The sequence below is a fragment of the Ictidomys tridecemlineatus genome, chromosome 5 (genome assembly GCF_052094955.1).
Source record: "Ictidomys tridecemlineatus isolate mIctTri1 chromosome 5, mIctTri1.hap1, whole genome shotgun sequence".
NCBI lineage: Eukaryota > Metazoa > Chordata > Mammalia > Rodentia > Sciuridae > Ictidomys > Ictidomys tridecemlineatus.
In genome coordinates, this window is record NC_135481.1 from 148,396,248 (window position 1) to 148,407,715 (window position 11,468).

Genomic DNA, 11,468 nt, shown 5'->3' on the forward strand with positions numbered 1-11,468 from the left:
GTTAACCAGAAACTGTGTGGTTCCCTCAGACCCAAAGGCTGCAAAAACATCTCCCATCACACACGTCCAAGGTCAGACAGCTGCAGCATTCCAGTGTTCAAGAAATACACTTCAAGAATGCAATCAGTCTAAAAGGATTTCTTCAGTTCATCACCCTACCTTGTACTTTTCTTTTTTTTTTAAATGGTGCCAACTAAATGAAAGTTCAAAGTGGGGAAATCTAATTGAGTGCCCTAGGTCATGTTCATGGGCAGTGGTACAGAAAGAGGCTGAGGCCTGGCTTCCTAAGAGGTGTTGCCCAGCTCTGAAAAGCTGCAGGTAGATAAAGCACCTGAGCAATGACAATCAGGAAGGGAAAAGAGTATGGAGGATGAGAGGTCAAAGGGGATAAGAAGCCTCCATGAGGCTGGCCTTGTTATTTTCCGAATGGAGTTCTCTTTAATTCTTTTACACTGCAAACTTCAAACTGTCTTTTGCCTTTCTTCTATTATAAAGCTCTAAATATACGCCTTGTGTTTTACAAATATGTTTATCCTTTACATGATCAATTCTTCAGCAATATGAACCAATCACTTTGGACAATGTGCTTTCCTCAGACCTAGATCAATAATAATGTGCTATGATGTAGTTTGGTCCATTTGCTTCCATCCAAATGGTCTCCACTTCATAAAACTTTTGCCAAGACTAACTGCTACTCAACTGTACTGGATGAAGTAATGCTGTATTATAAAGCTGGGCAATTTTCTCATTCATCAACCAAAGCATTTGATAAAATTCTCAAGAGTGAGGCAGCAATTCCTTTGTCTCCCAGGGGACGTATAACTGCAGGCTGCCCTCTTGAGAATGGGATTCTCAGCCTCTTCTAACCTCACTGACTTCTGACTTGGCTGGCAGAACTCAGCTTCCATCTATCCCAGTCCAAACTATACTCTTTTCCCCATTATCTAAGGTTTCCAAGTGGCCCGGAAGAGCTGTACAAAACTATAAGAACCACTACCAATGACAAGCCACAAAATGGCCCCACACTCTCCAGTTGGGCTGACCCATCAGATTAAGGGTGAGCTGATCACCAAGCCAACCCACTGGCCAATCGGGCCCAGAGATTCCAATAAAGTGTTCTGTGGTATGTGACTATGACTCCAGAGGAGGTATGCCCTGGGTAATTTCTACCCCTTTCTCAATCTTTCTGGGGTGACTTATTAATGTTCTATAGCTCCAAAATCCTTGGAGTTATGTCTGGTCCCAACACCTCACACACAGTACACCCTTGCTCAAGAAGAGATGGACAGATTCTGGTGGGTGGCTTCCCAGAGTCTGAGAATACTCTTTGAAGGAAATGTGGCCACTGCTCAGCAGTCCAAACCCAATGGGGGAGCCTCCAGCCCTTCCTTCCTCTCTGTTCACTTTGCCTAAAACAAGTCCTTATCCACTCATTTCAGACAAGTGGCAAAGGAGTCCTTTCAGAGACCAACACTCCTCACTCTATGCCTTAAAGGGCTACTCCTCCAGCCTTCTCTACCTACAAAGTTAAACTGGATTCCAATTCTTCTGGCCTTTCACTATCTGGTGCTTTTATCAGAGGGTAGCTAATCCAAACTTTATGTAAATTTATTTGGAGTACAGATACCTTCCTCACATACCTTGTTCATTGCTTTGACTTTATACAGTTATAGGAAATCTTCCAAAAGTTTACGCTATGTCTGAAAACTCCTTCAAATATAAATAAAATAAAGAAGCATAAACAGAAAACAATTAATCCTTGAGCCTGGGGTCTTTGAAGTCCCAAAAAGTGCAGCTGGGAGAGCCTTCAAGACAAGACAGAGTGGAAACACCATAGGCCCATGCCTCTAAATACCATTAAAAGAGGGGGCAGGACTGAACACATGATTTATCCCTCATAAACAAGTAATGATATATACTAATAATGAGTCATTAAATAGATACTCAACATCTCTGGGCACAAACAGCAAGGATTTCATGCAAAACAGAGCAGAACCTGTGTTCCTCCAGCCCCTGCAATGGACACTACCATTTAAAGACATTAAATACAGAACTTACAAGCAATTAAAATGATACTCAACATCCAGAATACAGTTTTGGAGTGCACAGTCACATCCATTTTTTATATACCATTCACAGCTGCTTTCACACTACAAGGGGAGTGTTGAGAAGTTGTGACAGAGGCTATACGGCCTGTAAAGTCTAAAATATTTTCTCTCTGATCCTTTACAGAAAAAAAAAATTGCCAACTCCTAATCTATACAATTCTTTAGATACAGGGAGGTGCCCCATCCACAGCCACCAAAAATAATCTACTTGATAGCCTGCCCTGTTCATACCTTGTAGCTCAGCCTCCTCAGACAGACAGAGACAAAGACACACTTACCACACAAAACTCCATGACACTGGTTTCTAACAGGTCAAGAGGGACTGACACGTTACCACCCTAAGAACCACAACCACAGATGGAGAGAGGCACAGACTTGGTGAGCCTATGCTCTGTTGCTTTCTTTTCTTTGCCCTCCAGGGCCACTTTGCCACCAAAAGGGCCATTCCAAGTCATCCTACTGTCTCTTTCCTCCTGCCTTCAGCACTTTGACTGCTTGGAAAGAAGTGCCCAATGTCCAGCTCACATGGAAGGATGGGATGAACAAGGCAGACTAAACAACAGCAGTGTCTGCTCAAGCTGGAACTTAAAATCTAAAAAAATCTAAGAGGTCCACCCGCAACTGGCACAGGGTGAACTCAGCTTCTTGGCTGGGTTCCCTTATGTAAAGCACAGCGCCCTCACATGGTGTCAAAGGGAAGGGCAGTCTTCCTGAAAGGGCTCAGATGCCATCTGTAAGGAGGCTCAGCATTCACTCTGCAAGGACTCTAAATCAATGTTATCCAGATTTTCAGCCTCAGCTCCTTCACAGATAGCTCCTCGTTGGAAACTTTACACCAAGAAGTATAAACTCTGACCTCTACAGAAACTCACTAAACCGCAGCAAATGGGATTCAGATGTTTCCATGTACAGTACAGTGATGTGACCTAGACTTGAAACACTTTGGCAAAAACAGGAAAAATGATGTGGGCCTTTGAGTCCCTCCCAGAACATGATACAGCCTTGACCCGAGCCCTATGGTGATCTGAGCCTTTCTCACTCCTAGTTAAGCCTCCTCGACCACAGCCCACATTCTCTGACCCTGTTCCACATTAACTACCAAGCCCCCTTCATTCTATATCCTTTTCCTTGTTTTACCAAAGCAGCCCATTTCTCCCAGTCAAGCAAAAATGGATCACACCTTAAAATCAGAATTCAGAAAATGTCTGAAAGAAGAACTAGGCTGATCCCAGCAATTACATGCTCCAAAAGTGCTGAGAATAAAGCAGAAGCCTCACATAAAAACTTGGACCCCCAGGCTTTCTGGCTTTACTGCAGATTCCTGATGACTTGCTACAGACTACATGGGAAGGGCCAGAGAATTTCAGATGGTGGTATAAGATAAAAGGAGATAGGGGGAGCAGTGTCTTGTGGGCCTGGTAAGGACAGACACAAAATAATATCAGAAATTACCTCCCCAGAGGATAGTTGTGACAAAAGACAGAGAAACAACCCATGGACTTCATTCTCTGAGTTGATACCAAGCTTTGTAGGGGGCAGCCCATCTGTCAACCATGTGCACTCCTTGGGGGCATCACTGAGAAGCTGAGAAGTGTTTGGCTGGGCACCAGTGTAGTCAAATGATTAAGTATGAGCACAGGCAGAGCAAAAGTACAGAAGAATTCTCCCAGCCCACTGAGTACTTGTCACAGGTGCCTCAAATAAATATAACAGGGCAGGATATTAGGGGAAGGAGGACTTTGAAGAGCAGAGACATGTTCTTAGAATCAATATAAGAACACAGTGATCCTTGTTGGAGCAGGATGCCAGATAAATGCCTGTTAATGGTACAGAAAACAAGGATACTGATAATTCTTCCTCTCCTGGTTCTGACCTTTCAACAAGAGTGGGGTTAACCATGATTGCCTGGGATCCCCTCCAAACTTCCTTTTCCTAGTATTAAAGGAAATCCAAAATGACTATCTACTCCCCTACACACCAACCCAGAATAAATGGGACACAGACATAAAAGTGTTCTCGTGATAGGCATACATACACACCTGTGAAAATGCAGTGTTCTCTACACCTGAGCAAAATGTGCCTCACAGTCAGGGGTCTGACAGTTTCATGTGTACTCTCCTGGGGGATCCGCAGCTCATTCCTATGCGACCCCACCTCCGCCATATTCTGATAATCGAATTCTCCCCTTCCCATCCCCTTCCCTTACAAATCATCAGGAAGGTCTGGAGGGATGTAGGGTAGGGTGGGAAAGGAAATAGAAGGTTCTCTCCAGTTCCTCTTTAAGCTGGATTTTCCCGCCAAGGAGTCCCACCCCAGCCCTCCTCGAAGACCACCCGAGCGTCGCAACAAACCGGCCAGGCAGACCCGGAGGGGACGCGGGCAGTACCAGGCCGCCGGCGGCGCCACAAGCGCTGAGCGAGACCAGGGAGCCTGGGTGGCCGAGTACGCGGCCAGAGTAGAAGCACAGTTCCGCTGGGCGTCCGCTGTGCCGGTCTGCACCCGCCTCCTCCACCTCGAAGCCGCTGGACAGAAAGCGCAGGTCGCGACGCAACTGCAGGTACAGGTCGCGCCCGAAGGCCGGCAGGTGCAGCAACAGGGCGCGTTCTCCCGGCCGGGCGCGCGGGGCGGCTGGGGGTGCGCGGGGACGCCGCCGCCGTCGGGGCCCCGGAGCTCCTGGCAGTGGCGGCAGGTGCACGTCGCTGGGGCGCACCCGCCACGGGAGCACCACCTCCACGTCGGCCGCCGCGTCGCCTACAGCTGCCGGGAAAGAAAAGACGCGTCAGCGCGGAGGGGCCAGCCTGGCCGCCAGCCCTCCAGCCTGCCGGCCGCCGCGCGCCGGGTCCAGCTCGGGGCTCGCCGCGCCAGCTAGGGCTCAGCACCGCCGGGATCCGGCACTTCCTTCCCTCAGCTCGTCCTGGCACCTCCTAGCCGGCCAGCCCCCCGTCCGGCCCCCGCCATCCAAGGAAGGTCTCCCGCGCGGACGCCCAGCACCTCCGGAGACGGCGCCGCGGTATGGGCGTGCAGAGAACCGGCGCCGGTGCGCCCTGCCAGGAGCCGCCAGGAGCTGCCCGGAGCCCGGTCCTCCGCGCCGGCCCGGGACTCTGTCAGCGGTCCACCCGCTGCACTCCGGACGCGCGGATGCCTCCAAAGGGCAGAGGGAAGGTGGTGGAGAGGAGGGGAGATGAAAGGGGGCGCTACCTGTGCCCGGATCCAGACCCCAAAACAGCAGCAGCAGCAAGGGTAGGACCAGGGGAGGCAGCAGGGCGCCGTCACACATGGTACTTGGGACGAGCAGCCCCCGGGACCGTGGCAGCAGAGCAGGAGCGCGCGAGGCAGCGGCGCCAGTCGGAGTGAAGCCCTGCAGCCTTTGGAAAAAGTAATTAGCGCTGCGGACAAACCCAACGTGGTAAATCCAAAGCCCCACCTTTCCCTCAAAAAGCAGGAAGTGATTGGCCATTTACTTCACTCTGCCCCGCCTCCCCTCCCCCTATTGGTTAGAATCGGTCGAAACCAAAGTGCGTAGTTAGGTTGTAAGCACTTCTTACACGTGGTTTCTGGGCAATAGCCCGGACGCGACACCAGGTGGCAGGCACGAGCCAACCGGGACGGTGTGATCCTACAGGAGTTGGGAGAATACTGGCCTAGTCTTCAGAATTTGTCCTCATTTTGCAACTGTCTGAGCCTGCTCCTCAGCTTCCCAGGAAGATTTGCCAGAAATCGTCCCGGCCAACCGGTTCCATCTACAAAAACATACTCTCTCTGCATCTAAAATAAAACAAATTTTGATTGTTTGCTACTGGAAAGGCTCCCAGACAAACCTGAGTTCGCACCTGATAGCAGTATCCTTGGTGTTTATCCAAACCTTTCACACCTCCGCAGTCTTTATCTTCACAGAAGCCAGGGCACACCCACTCTCAGAATGGGAAACTAAGGAATAGAGTACTTAAGGAGCTCCACTTAAGTTTCAGTTAGGACAAAGGCTAGAATTCCTGATCTGACTTCCTGCCAGGTGTTGTTCATTGTTAGCAGCCAGAACCCTTCAAAAGAAGCAGGACAACGTATTAGCCAAATTTTACAGGTTAGGAAACTGAAGAACAAAGTAGCAAAGACTAGACTTGAACCCAAGTCTTTCAGCAACAGAAGAATTATGTTCCCATCAGAATATAACAGGTCTGCAGGTGATTGCTTGAGCATCTTGAAGAATGTCTCATAGATAAAACAAAGCACGATTAATGGAAAGAAATTATACCAGTCAAGGTTTCCCCTCCTTTTCCTGATCTATTCTTTCCTGTTTTCTCAAAAAGCAAAGGTGACAGTCCCTACCAAACTCTGGTTAAGGTCTCAGAGTCTACATTTCATCACCATGTTATATATCATCAGAAAGCATCAGAAAGTGAGGTGAACACTGTCCAGCTTCCCAGGTTTAATGAATTCCAAGAGTGGACTGTGGCCCTCCACAGAGGCTTTTCACAGAGGTGTTGGAGTTCTACCCACTGCTCCAGTGACCGCCACCTCTGCTTGGCAGCTGCAGTTCCTTGGAACATGGGCCCAGGTCCTACTATGGGCCAGATTTTGGAACTTTGTTTCTCTCACTTGACTGTGTTCTGGTCAGTAGCCTCAGCCATCTAAAAGTTCAGCAGCATTTTCTGGCAGCACAAGAAGTCATGGTGTAGCTTTTGGCAAAAAGAGCCACTTCAAAGATCTGCCATGGGAAGCCATGGAGTATGGGCCACATCACTTCACAAGACGATTACTTCTGCCTTTGGAGTCAGCCTGAAGTAGTCATTGTCAAGTCATTGTCAGTTTTCTATCAGATGATTCTCAAGTGCTAAAGCAAACCCACAGGGATATGATAATTAAAACAAATGCAAAACAACATTTCATCCCCAGACTGACCAAAACTAAAGTGCTTGGATATATCAAGTAATGGAGAGGACAATCTCCTGCCCTCAGGTGGAAATATAAATCGACAGACACTTTGACAAACAATTGGGCAAACTAGTAAAACTAAAAATGCTCACACACTACAACTGTATTAATTATTCTAGTTAATCACCCCAGGGAAACATTAGCACATGTACAAAGCGTGATCACCATAGCCCCTCAAAAGAATAAAAACCTGAGCTTGGGATATAGTGCAGTGGTAAAGTGCTTGCCCAGCATGCACCAGGTCCTTGGTTCAATCTCTAGTACCATCAAAAAAAAAAAAAAGAGAAATTGCAAAAGCCTGAATATCTATCAGTAGATAATGGCCACTAGAAAACTGTGCGTCAATTAAAAGAAATGTAAAAACCTCTTACGTGTAACAACATGGACAGATCTTCAAAATCAGTTATCAAATTTTTTAAAAAAAATGAAGTTGCAGAATGATGCAAAGTGGTCAAGTGTTCTCCAGATTCACCATCCAGAAGTCAGGGTTGATTCCACCTATATAAGCTGAGGTGCAGCTGCTCCCCAATGCTGCATAAAGTGAAGGCTATATAACATGGCCCAAGGCAAAACTGAGACATGATTTGCCATATGCTTCTGCAAATCATGGAGCCTAACAGCAATCTCTGCTGGAGTTCATGATGACTTACTAGCAGAGAATATGATTTATTTTTCAAAATTTAAATTGTCTTCAAATGCCTGGACAAAAGAGAAAATGCCCTGCAAAGCACATAACACTGAATACAACTACTGTTTTGAAAACTGGCATTGCCAAAATGCACTGAAGTCCTTCAACACCCATATACTGTATGATTTTAGGCAATTCAACTTCCTGGTGAACTTCTCAAGATAAGTTAGTTGGGAAATATCAAAAAAACATTTGATAAAGTAATAATTTGAGTTTTTGAAAAGTTGATCTTATCCTTGCAGAAAGTCTACTTCCTGCAAGGGACACAGACACTTCTGATGATGGTATCACACCATACCCAGAGAAAAGCCCAGTCATACTATGTTGTGGGACATATCATATATGTCTGACATATCTCAAAGTGGTCTCAATTAAAAAGGGCTTTATAAATCCACCATGGGAATCCAGCCCCTCTGTGGTAGCAATAAGTGAAACTTCTAGGTGAGCAACAGTGGCCAGGGGTTTATATTTAACCTAGTAGCTTAACTTATAAAAAGCATTTATCCTCAAAGGTCAAGGAAAAAGCAATAGTAACTGCATTAATTAATTCATTCGTGCTTTAGTTTCTTCAATACCTTTATTAGTGCCTATTTTTTATATGCCATGAACTGAGATACCAAACGAGGAGTCAATAGCACATGAATTGCACCCTTTTCCCCCCGAAGTCTACTACAGAAGCTTCTCTTATAAATCAAACACTCTTGCAGGTGCTGGGGATTGAGAGATGTAAAAATAACCACTGCTCTCTGCTTTATCTGGTGAGGAAAGACATGAGTAAGGAAATAATTATATGGGCATGTAAAATTATACATCTGCTGTGTAAAACAGTATAGCTGTTCTGAAAAAAAAAATTAAACTTAAGAGTTCATCAATTCCATTTTTTTTTTTTTGTACCAGGGGTTGAACTCAGGGTGCTTAACCACTGAGCCACATCCCAGAGCTTTTTGTTTTATTTATTTATTTATTTATTTATAGGCAGGGTCTTGCTAAGTTGCTTAGGGCCTTGCTTTAAGTTGCTAAGGCTGGCTTTGAACATGTGATCCTCTTGCCTCAGTCTCCTGTGTCACTGGAAATACAGGCATGCACCACCACACCAGGCTTCACTTACTATGTATCTAAAATAATTAAAAACAGAGACTCAAAACAGATATTTGCACACTCATGTTTAGAGAGCTTTATTCACAGCTGCAAAAAGGTGGAAGCAACCCAATTGTTCATCAGTGGATGAGGGGATAAACAAGATGGGGCACACACATACAGTAGGACATGATTCAGCCTTTAAAAAGAAGGAAATTCTGACACACACTACAACATAGAGCCTTGAGAACATTATGCTAAGTGAATACATCAGTCACAAAAAAAAACATACTGTATGATTCCCCTTATAGAAGTAACCCAGAATAGTCAAATTTATAAATACATAAGTAGAACTTTGGTTTCCAGAGACTGGTATAGGGGGAAAATTGTGTTTCATGCATATAGAGTTTAAGTTTGGAGTGATGAAAAAGTTCTGGAGATGGATATTGGTGATAATTGGACACTAATGTGATGTACTTAACTGCCACTAAACTTAAAAATTTTTAAATGGCAAATTTTATGTTGTGTAGCTTTTATTTCAGTGTTTTTAAGCCTTTATTGTTGCTGTGATCTCACTTCATTTTACACACAAAATGCCTTGTCCTAATTTTGTGGAATGGTGGGGCTTAATATCATTTCACAGAAGAAGGAGAAAGGTTTTGGAAGAGATCACAAACAACACAGCAAGCAACCAAAGTTCCTGAGGATAGCAATGGCATTGTGAAGCTTGAGGATGCTGAGGAAAGGATAACTCAAGGTCACAGGTTGCAGGTCCAAGCATCATGCCATGCTCCCAACTGACAGAGCTCTAAACTTTCCAGCTTGCCCACCTGCCTCCTGTGAACAGCTCTAATTTCATTGATCTTTTCCAATCATGTTTTTTAGAACTGGTCATGTTTTCAATAAATCATGTTTTCAAGAATTATCTTGACTCACTTGGGCAAGGCACACACAGCTGTCCTGTTTGGATGAAGGCAGCCATCATTCTGGGCATTCGTGCAGTTGAGAGCAGACTGCCCCTAAAGCTGCACAGATTGGGCTCAGTGCAGCCATGTTCAAAGCCCGCACTCAAAGCCCAAAGTCAGACTGGGAAGAGGACAAAGAGGACTAAGGACACTTAGAATAAACTTGACCTTCTTAAATTCCTCACTTAGGGCTTACTTTAGCTGGTGATTGGTATAATCAGGTACCAAGACCTGTGTGTAAACTTGCTCTGTTCATAGGTGGAAGACGTCCTGTAACTCTAAAGATTACTCAATGCAGAAGAAAGATTGATGATCCAGAGAGAGAATTCCACCATGACAGCCTCCTATTATCTTTGGAGGATATGCTCCAAGAGCCCCAGTGAATGTCTGAAACTGTGGCTAGCACCAAACCCTATACATTTTTTCCATATACATATAAAGGAAAAGAGGATATATATCAGATATGTGTGTATGTGCTATGCTAAAGTTCAGTTTATAAATTAGGCACAGTAAGAGAGACCTAACAATAACTAATAATAGAATAATTATAACAACAAAGTGTAGTAAAAGTTATGTGAATGTGCTTTCTTGCTCACTCTCTCTTCCAAATCTCTTATTATAGAACACAAGCACTTTGATACCTTGACAGTAGGTCTGATAACTGAAATAGTGACTTAGTCCTGGGAAGTTTATACACCCTAGATACACTGGACAAAGAGACAGTTCACATTCCCCATGGGATGGTGCATGTCAGTGCAAGTTTCCATCACCTTACACAGACTGGCAAAGCAACTGAAACTCATGAATTGTTCATTTCTGAAATTTTCATTTTAATATTTTTAAAATATTTTAATATTTTTTGGGTCACAAATGACCAAGGGTAACTGAAACCACAAACAGCAAAACCACAAATAAAGGTGGACTAATTTAAATTCACTTGGTTCCTTAAATGACCAATTTACTTCCCTGACAGCCAATAAGATGCCCCTTCCTTCCAGCAGGGGGCACCCAACATCAGTCCTATCTTCCTAAACCAGGATTGGTGTGGAAAACAGGTACCAATTGCCTCCCTCCTTCAAAGCCCCATTTCCCCAACTTTTTATTTCACCTCTTCCCCCCTGAGTCTGGATCCCAATCTAAATAAGACCACCTGGCCAGCATCCAAATCTCCTGAATGAATCTTGCCAATCTCTCCCTGAGGGGTCTGTGTATTCCCCTCTGAATTCTGGGGTACTGGTAAGATCTGTTTGACCACAAATCAGTATCCTAGCCCTACAAGGAATTCCTTCCTGCCTCTGGGAATGGCCACTGTCCAAAACTTCCTGCGTTCCTCCATTTCTATTCACCCAATCAGGCCCCCTTTTTTTGATATTTATAGAACAAGTCCAAGAATAATTGTACATATTGTAGAACAAGTCCAAGATAACCTTTAAAACCTGATTTTTTTTTTAGTCTAGCTATTGCTTGTCAATCAGCATTGCTTCTGATGTTTCCCTAGTCCTATTCCTTCCCAACACCTTAGTTCTCCCCCTTCCCCAAGGCTACCCCACTGGGATCTTGGCCTGCCTCAGAGATGCATGCCCCTGGCCCTCAAAGTCCCCATGTTGCCCTTTGTCTAATCCAATAAAGGGAAGGGAGAGGAGTTGAGAATGGGAAAGAGTACATTGAATTGGACACTTTCCTACGTTCATATATGAATAC

The 11,468-nt window shown here is 45.0% G+C and overlaps 1 protein-coding gene across 1 annotated transcript in view; it reads right to left on the minus strand.

Annotated features, from left to right (window-relative positions):
• The window catches only part of Adamts17 (ADAM metallopeptidase with thrombospondin type 1 motif 17), a 347,529-nt gene extending 342,040 nt beyond the window's left edge, over positions 1 to 5,489 (minus strand). The window contains exons 1-2 of the mRNA XM_078051258.1: positions 5,307 to 5,489; positions 4,495 to 4,865 (exon numbers count right to left, since the gene is read on the minus strand). Coding sequence (XP_077907384.1) covers positions 4,495 to 4,865; positions 5,307 to 5,385 — 450 coding nt within the window. The 5' untranslated portion in view covers positions 5,386 to 5,489. The remainder of the gene's footprint in view (positions 1 to 4,494; positions 4,866 to 5,306) is intronic.
• Positions 5,490 to 11,468: the final 5,979 nt, after the last annotated feature.